Source organism: Haematobia irritans, chromosome 3 (genome assembly GCF_050003625.1).
Source record: "Haematobia irritans isolate KBUSLIRL chromosome 3, ASM5000362v1, whole genome shotgun sequence".
Lineage (NCBI taxonomy): Eukaryota > Metazoa > Arthropoda > Insecta > Diptera > Muscidae > Haematobia > Haematobia irritans.
The window spans coordinates 220,699,969-220,716,841 of NC_134399.1; the positions used below are offsets into that span (position 1 = coordinate 220,699,969).

Sequence of the window (16,873 nt, forward strand, 5' to 3'; positions counted from 1 at the left end):
GTTGCCAAAAATGGAAGAACTGAACTTGGTTGACATGTGGTTTCAACAAGATGGCGCTACATGCCACACAGCTCGCGATTCTATGGCCATTTTGAGGGAAAACTTCGGAGAACAATTCATCTCAAGAAATGGACCGGTAAGTTGGCCACCAAGATCATGCGATTTGACGCCTTTAGACTATTTTTTGTGGGGCTACGTCAAGTCTAAAGTCTACAGAAATAAGCCAGCAACTATTCCAGCTTTGGAAGACAACATTTCCGAAGAAATTCGGGCTATTCCGGCCGAAATGCTCGAAAAAGTTGCCCAAAATTGGACTTTCCGAATGGACCACCTAAGACGCAGCCGCGGTCAACATTTAAATGAAATTATCTTCAAAAAGTAAATGTCATGGACCAATCTAACGTTTCAAATAAAGAACCGATGAGATTTTGCAAATTTTATGCGTTTTTTTTAAAAAAAAAGTTATCAAGCTCTTAACAAATCACCCTTTACAAAAATGTTTCGCATGAGTGCAATTATTAGGTGCCTTTATAGATCAATTTAGAACGACGCCAATAAGGGACCCTCCAAACAATCAGAAAAAGTGCATTTTAAGATAGTTGTAAAAGAATCATTGTGGTCGAGTAAAACACGTTTAGATATTTATTAATTTGATTAAACATTTACAAATTCTTCAAAATATAACATTTATACCACTATCACATTACATTTAACATAATTTTTGGCATTAATGATGATGTTGAGTTACAAGTAGCGAGTTACATGTTGCTGCGTCTATCAACAAGTGTTTTTATTCCATGGAGGCAGCGTGTCTGTAAAATATCTGAAAAACAATCACTTTATTCCATTTGGAAAATCACCAAATTGTTCACCAATATACCTTTCACAATTTTAAGCGTATAATCTATGTTTTCAGAACTTTATTTTCGTTTTTATTTAATTAAAATATAACAAGCTGGTTGCGCTTGGCGTTTCACAAAAAAATGGCTTTTTTAACAGTAGGGATGGCAAATTACTTGCATGTACTTTTTGATGTACCTTTTCATGATGGTTGAAGTGACATTTACGAGTCTGTGGTAACGATGAGGTTGAAATGGAACTTTGAAATGCTGGCAGGGACTGTTCAAATCGTACAGTTCAACTATACTTTTATTTAGACGACTCCCAATAAACACAAACATTTGAACAATGCTAAATTTCAACTACTTTTCAAACATTTTTTCAAAGGATTAGGGTAATATTCAAGTTGAGAAAATCGCGTTCTCAATAAAAAGCAGACATTGCCCTCAACAGTGAAATTCAACACATTAGCAATAATATCTCAAGTGTTATCCTCAAATTGAAATGCATCGCTACTCAATAATTTGTCAAACAATTTTCGATGCGAGTCAAATTCAAAATTAACATCGTTGCAAATACTTTTCAACCTAAATTTGTATGAATGATATACCCACTTCAAATCGAAAGCCAAAGCCAAAATTCTGTGAATTTTGTATAATTTATTCATTTTCATCAAAATAAAATATATAATAATACACTACACTACATAATACACTATAATACCAATTGATAAACAATAATCTTATTAAACATAATTGGTTGCACTTGTAATGTTTCTGGATACTTCTTCTTGTCGATAAGCCACTCATTTTTCATTGGTCAGCTTCTTAATGTTTGCAAGAATGTAGCATCCAAAGATTTTAGTTTTCTGCAAAGAGATTTAAATTTAGTGACTTCTTTAAAGTGTTGATTTAATTTTTCATATTGACGTACCAATTATTATAAACTATTTGAAGCAGTTCCAGTTAATTGTCCACCATTTTTCATCGGTCTGCTTTTTAATGTTTTCAAGAACGTAGAATCCATAATTTTAGTATTTTGCAAAGAGATATACATTTAGTGACTTCCTCAAAGTTTTATTTCATTTTTTATTTTCACTTACCTATTTTTATAAACTATTTGGTTATTTGTCTAAAATTTTCCATTTTTTTATTTCTTGCAATTGACCACGTTGCACAAATAAGTATTGAAAACCACATGGTTTTTTCGTTGCATTTTGGGGGTAGTGTTTTGTCAAAGTTTTCTCATAGTATCTTCAACACCTTTTCAAAGATTTCGTCAACATTTTGGCAAATTGGAAGTAATTCGCAAACAATTTGAAGATGTATTGAAGATGAGCTATTTCAAGTCAAGTTGAATTTATGTTGAAAATTATATTTACCCTCAAACTGAAAAGTTGTTGCATTTGAAAAACGCTCATCCTGTGTTTATTGGGATTTTATGAGCCTTCCAGACTTTAAGTTTTTCCGGTCGGAATGTCTGTGTTTGTAACGAAACTTGTGGCCGAACTCTAAGAATTGTCAGACGCAAGTAAAATACGATAAATGTGATATCGATCCCATGAACAAGCAGCAAAATCGATCCCTGTCAACATTTTTTGAATTTGACGGCACTTCTGAGAATCCCCACCACTTCGAAAACAGTCGTATACGATATCCAAAATTCAACAAAACTGCCTTTTTAGATAAATTTAGAACGACGTCAATAAGAGCCGCCTCAAATTCAAAGAATCATTGGAAAAAATCTGAAAACTAACACTTTATTCCATTTGGAAAGTCGAAAATTGTGCACCAACCCTGCCAACATTTTTTGAATTTGGGGGCGCTTCTGAGAATCCCCACTACGTCGAAAACAATCATATACGACATCAAAAACTCGTCGGAAAAGCGCCGTCACTATTGAGAAGTTGTACCACGCCAAGTTACTACGAAAAAGTTTCTCATCAGTGCAATTACTAGGTGCCTATTTAGATCAATTTCGAAGGACGACAATAAGAACCCCTGTAAACTATCAGAAAAATTGCATTTTAAGGTAATTGTAGAAGAATCATTGTGGTCAAGTAAAACACGATTGTGTAGATGTTTATTGATTTGATTAAACATTTATAATTTCTTATAAATATAACATTTTTCGGTTTATCTCATCACATTTAACATAATTTTTTGCATGATGTTGAGTTTTAAGTAGCAAGTTACATATTGCAGCGTCTATCAGCCAGTTTGTTTGTTTTCGATGGAGACAGCGTGCCTGGAAAAATATTTGAAAAACGATCACTTTATTCTATTTGGAAAGTCGAAATTGTTCACCATATACCTTTCACAATTTTAAGCGTCATATCTATGTTTTCAGAACTTTATTTTCGTTTTTATTTAAATAAAATATAACAAGCTGGTTGCGCTTGGCGTTTCACAAAAAATAAAATGGCTCTTCTAACTAGTGTTGGGAAAGTAACGAGTATTTGATTGCAAGTACTCGTTACTGACTAATCTTTTGAGTACTCGTTACAGTTAAATGAGTACTCAATATCTACAATACAATCCCAATAAACACAAACGTTTGAAAAATGCTAAAATTCATCTGTTTTTCAAACAATTAGGGAATATTTATAATATTCGATCATTACAGAACTTACTGGAATTTTCGTTCGCCTCGAGACGAAAGAAACGTCAAAAATCACTCGTTGATATCTCGAGAACTAGAGTCCGTTGAATCACAATTGTTTCGGTGGTCGATAGTAAATCATAAAGGATGAGTCCATGGCAAAGTTGGAGGATTTGTAGCAAATATATATAAAGTTATTTTAGTTTCACTCTAGACGAACGATTCGTCGCGGGACGATTTTGAGTTTCATGAACAGGCAGTTATTTTTTGCTACAAGAACAATGTTTTTATTATTTTACCCATTATATATTCAACACGACCATAAAAAAGTTCACAGGATCAAATAGAAATTCCCATAACCATTCAATTGGTTACGATAACCAATGCCGATAAATTTGGTTTTATGTCGTATAAAATTGTTGAGCTAACCACCAGCATGGGAATCAACAAATGGTTGGTACAACCAAAAGTTGAGTAAACTAATAGAATCTTAGTCAAATTATGGGACGCGCTTAAGGCAGTTGTTGCAAACAAATAACTATTAATATCAACATCGACATGTTAGATGATATGACGCTACATAATTTGCAAAACGGGGAACAGCGTCACTAAATGTACTTAATAATAGTCCGCAATAAATTGAATAGTTTATCCCATAGAATAGAATTTGGCTTAAGGTAAGTATCGCACCGATTTATAAAAAAGGAATATTACAAAAGTTTCCATAAAGTTTGCAGGCTTCATACACCAACCAACACAAATACTTTTATTGTATTAAGCACATAAAATTCTAGAACTACTTCAGAGATCTGTATTTATATCTAGAGACTTAAGGAGGACATTTCTGGTAAGTATAAGTCTATGAATTATAATTTTATATTTATAAAAACTGTAATATGTACGTACATGCATAATATATGAAAATTGAATTATATAATCTCAATATAATCTGCCCTTTTCATTTAATATTGGAATTTGGTAAGTATATCTATCACCAACAAACCATATAAATAACAACCAATTTCTCATATCCGAAACGAATGCTTTCGTTCGACTAGGATTCCCACAACAGCTGAATAATAATAAAATAATTATCCCAAAACAGCTGGCGAATAATTCGGTTGAGGCAACGAATTTATTTTCTAGGTGTAGTTAGTAGATATGGAAAAGGATAGATTATCCATCCATTGGTTGCACTTGAAAGATTTGTGGAAAATTGCACTTGTCGATGAGACACCATATTTTTTCATCGATCAGCTTCTGAATGCTTCCAAAAATGTGTCATCCAAAGATATTAGTTTTCTGCAAATAAATATGCGTTTAGAGACTTCTTTAACATTTCATTCCATTTTAACTTACCAAATATAATTTCAAATAATTTCCAAACAGTTCCATCCAGATATTTTTAATTTGATATTTATATTTAAGCCATTTAAAATTGTTCATTAATATGCAGGCAATTTGAAATAAAATACTCTGGAAAATACTAATTTTACTAATACATATAAAATAGATACACATACATAATACATGTAAGTAAACAAAACAATACTATCAAATAAAAAAATCGGTTCTGCAAAAGGCGGTCAAACAAAAATTGACGCCTTTCAAAGTTGTTACGCCGTTTATCAGTGATGCCAACTCCCGAAATGCAAAAAGCACCAAATATATATTATTAACTGTTGGGAAAGAAAATATTATTAAAAATTATACAAATGGTCTTTTTTGAATTTTTTATTAAAGTAACGAGTAGTAACGAGTACTCAATTCAAAAGTAACGAGTAGTAACGAGTAGTCAAAAGTAATCAAAATTTCCAACATTACTTCTAACAGTAGTGATGGCAAAATACTTGTGGTGACATTTACGAGTCTGTGGTAGCGATGAGGATGAAATTGAACTTTGAAATGCTGGCAGGGAATATACCTTTTACAATTTTAAGCGTAATAACTATGTTTTCAGGACTTCATTTTCGTTTTTATGTAAATAAATTATAAGAAGCTAGTTGCTCATAAAATATAAAATGGCTCTTGTAACAATAGTGATGGCAAAATACTTTCATGTACATTTTGTACTTTTTGATACGCTTGCTCCATCACAGTTGGCGATTGTTGTAGTGTCACTTACGAGTCTGAAAATGGATGAAATGGAACATTAAAATGCTGGTAGTGTTAATGCGGTTTGCAGACTATAAGTTTATGAGATCCAGCACACCAGTTTGTTTGATGTTATGATTTAATTTTAATACAATATATTTTCTAGACTACCTTATGTTTTTATTTCCCCAGCAAAAAAAGAGCTTCCAAAAAAGTAGTTTGGATCCCCAATCTGTGATCCGGAAGTAGTGCAAACTTGGATCATCTCCAATGAATTTTACATGGGCTTGTCATAGGACGGAAGTACTCCCTTTTTGGATCCTTTGCATTGCTTTAGAAGTTGTGCCCTGGAAGTTAATTTGAATGAATAAATTTAAAAAGCGAAAAAAATTTTTTTTTTTCAACCAATTTCACTTTTTTTCATCCATATGTTTTAAACAATAGCAGAAAATATTTGTTATTTCAAGAAGCATTGACTACTATACCCTTTCCAGTAGACATTTTGCTGTTTTAGCAAGTGTTTGTGCCGTGTCTACTAACAATTTTCTTTGGGTGTATTCGAAATAATGTTGTTGCCACGTGATATATGCTGTGATGTTTAGGACAACAAGAGGATCAAATAAAAATATCACAATTTTGTTTTGTATAAATAAAAAATTCATTAAATTACATTTTATTTAAATAAAATTTCATAAGAACATACAAATGATAAATATGATTTCGAACAAAATTAATAGGGCATCCCTATGAGTTTAAAGAATAATAACGATATTTTATCAAAACTAAAAAATCTAAAATAAAAATTAACCTATTTTTTATTTTTTTTTATTTTGTAAAATAAAAAATCCAGCCAAGCTGCAATTATTTTATGCTTAGTATGAGAACTAAACTGAATTTGGTAATGGCACACATTAATAATTATTATTATCTTTTTAAATCTCAAAATTAAGATATTCTCACATAAAAAAGTGACGACTGAAATATGTATGCCGTGTCTTAGGACATGACAATTCATGTTAAAAACATATATGTATGTAAAATGAGTAATTCACATGACTTCATGACTTTGCCATAGCTTAAACATTTAAATATTCTTGAGGTACGTATTTCTTAAATCCTACTTATGGGGTTGTTTTCGACTGTAGTGGTGTTACTATGGACACTGTTTACATTGGTGGGTCCGGAATGAATTGAATTCGAATAATGGTAGATATGTCCGCTACTTAAATTATGAACTGCTGAAGTTGATTGCGGTTGTGATACTGCAACATTGTTGTTAAAGCTATGAGAGGTTCCTGCCATAGAATATGATGGTAAGTACGAAGTAGAATTTACTGATGAGCAAGTTGCAGGAAGCGTTGATGATCCTGTACCATTATTCAGGGGTACAATTTTTATATTTGGAGGTAAACGTATTACTCGTAATGGGTTTTGCAAATTATTAGGTGGCGATGATGAAACTACCGATGGATTAAGTAAATTCGTCGTGGGAATACACTTCAATGTAGGTTTCTCAATAGTTTCCTCAGTTAGCTGTTTTTCTCTAATATAATTCTCCACCACAATGTCATCGTCTTCCATTAGTATTACACTATCGTCTGGATCCTGTGACCATTGTTCTTGTTTAATTGCTATTGGCTTATCCGTAAAACGCAGTTGGAAATTCCTTATTGAGACAACTGACAAATCATTCTTGCAACCGAATTCACAACGAATTTTCAATTTATTCACTGTGTGAATATTTCGGTAGTGGTCTTGGGCTAATTGCAATGAATCAAGGGGACTGTTGCACCATTCGCAAAAATATTTGAGTACAAAATTGTGGTATCTTTTCAAGTGGGAAATGAAGGCATCACTCTTCATACCCCGCTCTTCACAACAAAAACAATTGCGCAAGGTGGAAAAAGACAAACATTCGTTGGCAAATACCACGGATAGACTGAAATAAATTTGACCATTTTCTTGGATGAGATTGATGGTAGGTACATCGCGTGCAGCATGTTCTTGGCGGATGTGGAGAGCTATTTTGGAGCGAGTATAGTGATGCGTGTAGCAAGCACCACATATGAAAAAGCTGCCATCTGAATGATTTCGTATGTGATTTAAAACTTCATCCCATTGTTGACACCTTTCTATGTGGAAATCGCAGTGACAACAATTAAATGTACTTCCCTTTATATTGTGTGTATCACGAACGTGTTGGTACAATATTTCAGAGTCGGTAGTGGCAAAGTCACAGTTACCAGTGAAACATTTCTTTTTGAGTTTACGATTAATAGCTCTGGGATAATCTTCAAGCCAAGTGGAGTACAAAACAGATACCAGCCAACTATATTTCAATGATTTCGATTCATTTAATTCCATTTCCTTTAGTCGCTCGTCCAGCTTATTCAAAAAGTCGACCATGAATTCCATACGGTCCACTAGCAATTGATTTTGTATGATTACGGAATACGAAAAATTCACATGGAAAGGAATGACTTCGAGGCGCATTGGTCCCAATGCTATGTGAACATTTCCAGCATGATCAAAAGTTTCTTGCTTGGTTCTAAACGTTGAGGGACAATGAAAACAAATGTATGTGTGACTTCGGTGATTCTCGAAATGCCATTGGAATTGCTCCAAAGGTAGTACTGTGGAGCAATGGGGGCACTGACACTCAAAACAACAATGTTTTCTTCGCATATGATGCAACCATAAATCGTAGTTTGAAAAGAATCCTCCACATGAATGCTCTGGACAGTGGTATAGACAATCAGGAGTCACACCCGTTTTCTGGGTTAATTTACGTATACGGTTCGCAACTATCTCTTCTTGACACTTAATTAGATCAGCAGCATTTGGTTTAATATCTTGGTCCATGGGCATTGATGTTTCACGAATAACTGAATTCAAAGTGGGCTCAACTTCTATAACGGGAACTTCTTGGGAAATCGTAAATGGCTGGAGATTGTGAAGAAAATCCTAAAAGAAAATTTTTATTAAATGCAAGTGCTGTGGTAGAGCTTAGTGTCAGATTTATTTGGTAGAAGAAAAAAATTACCTCGCCTTCTATTGCTGGTTTGTTATGACTACAAATATATGGCAAATCTTCAGGATGTTTTATGGCCACATGTTTTCTCATTAGCAGCTCATCACAATCTCTCATCGAGCAATAAATACAAGAAGAATATTTTAAAGGCATTTGCAGTTGAATTCTATGATCCATTCTAATATGGTTTTCCAGAATATTCGAATGATAAAATGATTTATTATTGCAATCTGAAAACAAAAAAAAAAAATCCCGATTATTCCATATTTAAAAAAAAGTACAAAGAATATGGTCATTTGGGCCACTTATTTCTTCCTGTGTAAAATAATACTTACATATACATTGCAGCTTTTTCACATTTTCGGCAATTTTATCGTTCAGATTTTGATATTTGTGTGTGGTTGGATCAACGCCATGACCTTTGTATACTCGACAATTTTCCAATATATTCGAATGATTAGCTTCTTGATGGAGCACCACATTATACGGCTCGCAACTGCGGTAACAACATATCGAACATTGATATATCATGTGTAGATGATGTTCTTGTATATGATCTACAAGTTGTTGTGGCGTTCGGTATGGACCTTCTGAATTGATACAATAGGCACACTGCAAATAATCATCAGGTATCATCACGATATCCTGATTTCCATGATCTTCCAAATGGTTCAACATTTCATTTGGAGAATCAGTTGAATAATAACAATCGTCAGCTAAGCATTTAAACAATCCCAAATACTTTACGTTCAAGGGATAGTCACGATAGTTTGATCTATAGGAATAGGTCTTGTTTGGGCATACTTTAGCTTCCATAGGTATAGGTCTGGGAGGAGGTGGAGATGAAGCGCTTGGTATATGCCCAATGTCCAAAGGTTCGTCTTTAAGAATTTTGGGAATATGCTTACCAGCAAAAGAATTTTGCCCATCACCACTACATACATTCGATTTATCCATATGCACTATGGTCATGGGAACTGATATATTACTGGTGTTTGGTGAATCGTCATGCATAGCTTTAAGTTGTTTGTTTAATTGCATCGTTATTGGATCAACTAGTTCGTCTTCGTTAACAGCCTCATTGCAGACTGGTATGTTATCATCAATATTCGCGTGCATTTCAGAGGATGTGTTTTCAAGTTTCACTGAATCATTTGGGACATTCGTCAATGTTGGGGACATGTCCCTATTACTTTCATTGCCAAGCACTTCCTTCGGCTTACCATTTGATATATCAGGTCCATCGTTTATAGCTACCAATATACATTTTCCAACATTATTTGCATTAGCTTGCCTTTCATCGTGGTGTTCCCTTAGATGCTTCAATATATTAGCTTCGTTCAGCTGAACAAAATTACAAATGGTGCAGTAATGCAAATAGATGACCATACTATTGGGTGGATAGCGATATAAAATTTGAAGATTAGATGATTTACATGGTTTATGTTGCAATTGATGAGATTCAATATGGACACGATATGGTTGTTCTAATTGACAATTGGAACATTGGTAGGCATATTCTCCGGTGTGCGTAGAAAAATGATTGTATAGTTTCATAAAGGGTTCTGTTATTTCGTCATCGCAAAAAGGACATTTCACGGTATAACGAATGAAACCAGATTTTGTGCTACTTGCAACTGCTTTGGCAAATTGAGTATTTATGCAGAGATCATCTAACTGTGACCAAGTCAGTCTCGAGACGTAGGATTCGGATTTATGTTTTTTTATGTAATGATTTGTCAAGTCGGAAGGTTTAGAACTGCATAAGGCACAGAATGACGTATTTCTTTCAGTCATTTCACAGTCATTGTTACGTTTCTTTGGCTTAGCTGCCTTCCTACCAGCCTTCGTAGAAGTTTTCGTAGGATTCTCCTCCGATTCAATATTGGTTGTCTTCGATGCAACTAATTGTACATTTAGAACAGGATTTTCCGTTGTATTGTCTTGATGCCGTGACATTGTGTGCTTTCGAATTTCCTGCTCCGTGAGTCTTGTAACTACTACCATGGGTTGCTTTTCAATGATTTCTTTATAGCGCTGACACTCATTATCATCATCTTCATCGTCGATTCTATAATTTTGTCTCTTTCTGATGGAAATAGACTGAATTTCTTCATCGTCAGAATCTGAATGCAGCACTAGAGATGTTGATACATTACCATTAGACGCACTTTGTCTTCTTTTTCTTCCGTCCGAATTGCATTTGTCAAGAGTTTTTCTCCTCTTAGCGATGGGAGATTTAACGGAGAACTCATTCGTCGTTGATTGTGATGAGCTAAGTTCGCCATCATCTAACGAGCTCAATTGTTCCGTTATAGCCGTTCTGGCATGCATACTTGAGCGCCTCCGACCTCCTATTGTCTTTGGAATGTAGTCTTGTAAGTCATCAAATCCTTTGACCGTACACTCAAGACTCTTAAAAACTCGATTCGTTCTTCCAATTTTTTGATCTTCTATAGATTTTTCTTTTGATTTCTTCTTGGGGCTTGTCGTCGGCAATGGTGTAGTATCCATTGATTTGTCATCGTTCTTAGGGGATTTGGGGCTACTATGTGTTGTTGAATTACACTTAAGAGTCTCGTTTTTGGATCCCCACATAGATTCTATTTTACTTCCATAAGGTTTCAGAGTATCTAAAAGTATGGAGCGAATTTCTTCAGTTTTTTTCAGAGAATCACGTTTTGTTGCACTATCAAGTGCCTCTTGAAGGCGCTTTTCTTCTTCTTGTTGTCTTTTATCGGCTTCGATGCGTTTTCTTTCGATTTCTTGCCGTTCCTTTATCTCTTGCTCTAATTTCTCTCGTTCTTTCCTTTGTTTGTACTCCAAGTAGGTGATGCTACTTTTCGTACAACCTGCTGCTTGTGGTCTATTTTTATGGCTATGCATTTGAGATCCAGGTGCTGGATATGGTGCTCTATATCTGTTTTGATTCTCAGCTCCGGGTATGTATGTTGGTCTTTGCACAGGTGGATAGTTTGGATGACAGACATTGCTTGGTTGATTACTAATCATTGGATGAGGAACGAAGGAATTTGCAGCAGCATTGTATACATGTGGAAGACTAGTTTGCTGCAATATGCTCGCATTTACCGTGGCCCTATCGGAAGCGCTCAAAAGGGGCGAATTTTTAATTTTGTTTAAAAGGTTTCTTATGCGTGGGTCATTTACATTTAGCCTTTTCTGATTTGGATAAGCTTGGCCAGTAGAAGGATATCTGTAATCTTCCCCATATGGTGGAATTGGTGGTGTTGCTATTGATTGTTGATAGTTTGCATTTACATTTGGATATAGTGGAGATAATGGTTGTGCTGACAGTAACGGTGGTGGAGGAGGAGGTGATTCATAGTCTGGTTTTGATAACATCTCCTTATTTGATGGTTGTACTGAATTATTAGAACCTGAATTAGTTTGCGATGTATTAGCCACATGATCTGCTGTTGCATTACTACTGGAATTCGATTCCGTAGATTTTTCTTCAGTTTTTGCTGGTGGTAAACGTTTAATCAGTTCTACTAATACTCCACTGGTCAAAAGATTTCTGATATCCACCACTTTCGATATTTGATTAACAAATTCCTCTGGACTAAGTTTTTCTAAAGATTTTGAATCAAGTAATATAGTACTTGAATCGTCATTAGACTTAGCAACAGACGTTTCCTTTGTAGACTCATGGGATTGATGTTTCGAATCAATATTGGCTACGGTATTGACAGAAGTATCTGGAGAAGGAATGTTCTCTTTATGTTTTTCTCCGTTAGCAATATCAATATCAGAATTACTTGTAGGTGGAATGTTGGTGGTGTTACTAGCATTAGCTTGTTGTTGTTTTTGTTTTACATCGGAGAGGCGGGTAAATAATAATTTGCTTTCTTCTTCGGGATTGGACGACCATGATATTTGGTTATTTTCATTATTATCGCTTCTAGATTCAGTCTTGGCCATATCAATCTCATGAGTATCTTCATCATCGCTGGAATCAAGTGATATTGTTTCGAGTGGTTCGTCACATTTGGCTTTATCTATAGAGTTTTCATTGGCAGATTCTTTTGATCCATGCTGGCTTACTATTGATTTATCAATGGAATTTCGTCTTTCGGGCAGATCTGTTGATGTGGTTGTCTTCTGTTTCTCAGCTTCTTTACAAGTACTAAGTTTTATAGGACTATCTGTAGGTGATAAACTTTGCTTAATCGTGACATCCTCACTGCCAAACCCATCAATAGAATTTAGCAAGTCCCTGGAAGTATCATCCAAGGCCTGGTTTATTATAGTTTCTTCCTTCTTTACAGTTTTATTTTGAGGTTCAGGTTTTATGTACGAAACAATTTCAATATCATCATCGTCGTCACAGTTGGATTCTGAGACACGTTTATTTTCTTTTTTCACACCATTTGGCTTCGTTGCTTCAGGTACATCTTCATCATCTGAAGAAAGATCAATGCAAATATTGAATATTTGCTCTATTTCTTGGGGTATTTTCTAAAAAAAATTAAAATTAGACAAGTTATTATTTATTGCGTTTAATAATACTTTTTTTAAGGAACGATGTTTTAATTTGACTTTTTTCACTTGCGCTGGTAAACGAGTCGCTAATGTTCTTTCATAGTTAGCGCTATTATTATGCCCAATCCTAGCTTGGGATTTCCTCATTGAACTGAAGAATATGAAGATGTTCTTAAGATAAGCTGGTTTTCCACTTCTTATTATTTGGTAAAAGTATTAGGAAGTTAAAAAAACTGCATCTTTTAAATTCAGATGAGAAAAATGAATAGTCATAATGACAGTTGTAACCATAAACATTTCTCAGAATCTTATGGTAACATGATTAGAATCTTGAAATATTAGTCATGATAGTGCCTGAAAAAAAACGTATAAGCCATAATGCAAAAAAGTTTCCAATTTGTTTGGGGTAAACCGTAAATCCTGATTCAAATATCGATCCCTGATATATACCGAATGCAATATTTCTTGTCTGCGAATATTTTCCTTTGGGAATCACATTGTATGATTGTCCTCATACATACAGAAGCCTTAAGGTTGCATGATGAACGGGAAAAATTAAACTGATTATATAGTTTATCGACTGAATCAAATGCCTTAGATAAGTCCCAAATGACAAGTATACCTGGCCGGTGGTCATCTATAGTCCTTCTTATTGTCACTGTGAGATGTAACATTAGGGTTGTTGTGATTTTTTCTGAAACCAGATTGGCACAAATCAAAGATAAATCTGATCTTTAAGTACAATCTCCAAAACTATAGATAGTGCAGGTAATAAAGAATCGGGAGGAAATGACTGCATTGCAAACCATTAGATCCTTTTTTCCGAGAGGAATAACCTTAGCAACTATTCACGCCAAAGGCAATTTTCCCGTCATAAGTAAGTGAAGCAAATTTGTATCTAATTAGTACAATCATCTTACATCCAATTAGTTCATTTAGATACCAGCTTTTTTGCACAATAATTGCCGACAAGACTATATCTTATTTTCCTTTAATTAAGGACAGATCCTCTTTAGGTTTGGTTAGATACAGTGGCAGCCCTATTGCAGGCTCACTTAGAATATTCAGTATATTGTGATACCGATGGCACAAGTTTGACTATACTCCCGCAGTGATGTTAGGCCGGAACAGTTCCGGAAGGGTATGGTGCTAAATTTGGTTTCGGTAGATTGCACAATACTGTGGACCTGGGGTTCTGATCTATCCCGGTGGGTTTTCATTCATTATTTGGTAAGATAATCATCATCATATGTATATTTTGCACTTTTAATTTTGAGTTTAGGAACATAGTTCCAACTTTTAAGACATAAAGAAAACTTACCGCTGTTTTACCATCAATGATATTTTTATACTGTATTATTATACTTTGTTCTATTTTGTTAAGATCACCTAATGGATATCTGCAAAAAATTAATATAAAATTATGGCTTAATAAAGATTGATTTGATATAATTACATACCTCGTCTTATTTATAATCCATTTTCTTATTTCAATAAATTTGAAGTATTTTTCTTTATCGATTTCAATAATGAAATCGATAAAAGGTATATATTTTTGAAGCGCATTTAGTTTCTCCGTGATTTTCTTCTCCATTGTAAATCTAGAAAGAAAAGAAGAAATATTGTAAATTATTACAAAATCATTTTCTAGTCGTTTGAGTGCTATGTAGTGCTTATGAAAAAGATAAATATCTGATGGAGGTAAATTCATAGATAATCAACTAATAGATGAAAATCTTACAGATCCCAAATGAATCATCTGACATTTCGTTTTGTGTTTTTCGTAAAGAGAAAATTTCCTCAAAGTTGAACTTTGTAATTTCCTAATTCTGGTCACAATTTTTTGTTCAAATATTAACTTTTGAATATTTAATTTCATAATAACTCATCTGGTGTATGTCCAAATTGTGGATAAAACTGTGAAAATGAATCGAAACGAGAATATTGAATGTTTTCTTAACAAGATGGTGCTGTGTGGTGTAACAATGGAGTTATTGAGAGACAAGTTCGGCGTGTGGGGCTATGTTAAATAGAGAAGCCCGCTTCAATGTAACCATAGCGAAAGGCGGTAGGCGAAACATTTTTTCCGTTAAGAGATATACGATAGGGTTGTCCGACAAAATTACTCTTTTCTAGTTTTCAAGTGGTACAAGATATGCTAATATTCTCAAGTCGACAGATATCATTCCTGATATCTGCTATAACGGGTCGTTTTCGCCGAGTTGATGGTTGCCGAAATCCGGGATTTGTCGGGACAAGCAAAACCAGTCACATTTGAGTTTCAATTTCATATAAACTTTTATTTATTAAGTAAAACAAAAACATAACAGATCCATTTTTTAAATCTAATGTAAATATCACACCTGGGAAACACAAAAAATCCACTTAATATATAAATTTATTTTGGTGTTCCTCATGTTTGCACAGTATTTTAGTTACTCCGTCTGTTTTTATACCCTGCGCCACACTGTGGAACAGGGTATTATAAGTTAGTGCATATGTTTGCAACACCCAGAAGGAGATGAGATCAGGGTGGGCTCCTGAGTCGATATAGCGATGTCCGTCTGTCCGTGAACACATTTTTGTAATCAACGTCTAGGTCGCAGTTTTAGTCCAATCGACTTCAAATTTGGCACAACTATGTGTTTTGGCTCAGAATAGAACCCTATTGATTTTGGAAGAAATCGGTTCAGATTTAGATATAGCTCCCATATATATCTTTCGCCCGATATGGACTAATACGATCCCAGAAGCCAGAGTTTTACCCCAATTTGGTTGGAATTTTGCACTATGAGTACAATTAGTAGTGTAGTCAAGTGTGCCAAATTTTATTGAAATCGGTTCAGATTTAGATTAGATATATTTAGATTATCGGGAGCCACCGTGGTGCAATGGTTAGCGTGCCCGCCTTGCATACACAAGGTCGTGGGTTCGATTCCTGCTTCGACCGAACATCAAAAAGTTTTTCAGCGGTGGATTATCCCACCTCAGTAATGCTGGTGACATTTCTGAGGATTTCAAAGCTTCTCTAAGTGTTTTCAGTGCAATTTGGATCGCCGTTCGGACTCGGCTATAAAAAGGAGGTCCCTTGTCATTGAGCTTAACATGGAATGGGGCAGCACTCAGTGATAAGAGAGAAGTTCATCAATGTGGTATCACAATGGACTGAATAGTCTAAATGAGCCTGATACATCGGGCTGCCACCTAACCTAATCTAGATATAGCTCTCATATATAGCTTTCGCCCGATTTACTCATATGACCACAGTGGCCAATCTTTTACTCCGATTTAACTAAAATTATGCACAGGGAGTAGAATTAGCATTGTAGCTATGCGTGCCAAATTTGGTTGAAATCGGTTCAGATTTAGTTATAGCTCCCATATATAGCTTTCGCCCGATTGACACTCATATGACCACAGACGCCAATTTTTGCTCCGATTTAGTTGAAATTTTGCACAGGGAGTACAATTAGCATTATAGCTATGCATGCCAAATTTGGTTTAAATATATATATATATATATATATATATATATATATATATATATATATATATATATATATATATATATATATATATATATATATATATATATATATATATATATGTATATATATATATATATATATATATATATATATATATATATATATATATATATATATATATATATATATATATATATATATATATATATATATATATATATATATATATATATATATATATATATATATATATATATATATATATATATATATATATATATATATATATATATATATATATATATATATATATATA

The 16,873-nt window shown here is 34.0% G+C and overlaps 1 protein-coding gene and 3 long non-coding RNA genes across 6 annotated transcripts in view; all 4 read right to left on the reverse strand.

The window, feature by feature from the left end:
- Positions 1-613: 613 nt before the first annotated feature.
- Positions 614-1,112, reverse strand: LOC142231684 (uncharacterized). Its single transcript, XR_012720863.1, has 2 exons — positions 881-1,112; positions 614-823 (listed from the first exon to the last, which is right to left on the reverse strand). It is a non-coding gene; the product is annotated as an uncharacterized LOC142231684 (long non-coding RNA).
- A 1,777-nt stretch (positions 1,113-2,889) lies between these two features.
- Positions 2,890-3,476, reverse strand: LOC142232304 (uncharacterized). The gene is made up of 2 exons (XR_012721088.1): positions 3,154-3,476; positions 2,890-3,087 (listed from the first exon to the last, which is right to left on the reverse strand). It is a non-coding gene; the product is annotated as an uncharacterized LOC142232304 (long non-coding RNA).
- A 684-nt stretch (positions 3,477-4,160) lies between these two features.
- LOC142232303 (uncharacterized) lies at positions 4,161-5,258 on the reverse strand. Its single transcript, XR_012721087.1, has 2 exons — positions 4,801-5,258; positions 4,161-4,743 (listed from the first exon to the last, which is right to left on the reverse strand). It is a non-coding gene; the product is annotated as an uncharacterized LOC142232303 (long non-coding RNA).
- Positions 5,259-6,169: 911 nt separating this feature from the next.
- Positions 6,170-16,873, reverse strand: part of LOC142232305 (uncharacterized) — a 32,298-nt gene continuing 21,594 nt past the window's right edge. For all 3 annotated transcript variants that reach the window (XM_075303057.1, XM_075303056.1, XM_075303058.1), the window contains 5 exons: positions 14,530-14,670; positions 14,391-14,469; positions 8,902-13,045; positions 8,579-8,796; positions 6,170-8,499 (listed from right to left, as the gene is read on the reverse strand). In XM_075303057.1, the coding sequence (XP_075159172.1) occupies positions 6,646-8,499; positions 8,579-8,796; positions 8,902-13,045; positions 14,391-14,469; positions 14,530-14,663 (6,429 nt within the window). In that variant the 5' untranslated portion in view covers positions 14,664-14,670 and the 3' untranslated portion in view covers positions 6,170-6,645. The remainder of the gene's footprint in view (positions 8,500-8,578; positions 8,797-8,901; positions 13,046-14,390; positions 14,470-14,529; positions 14,671-16,873) is intronic.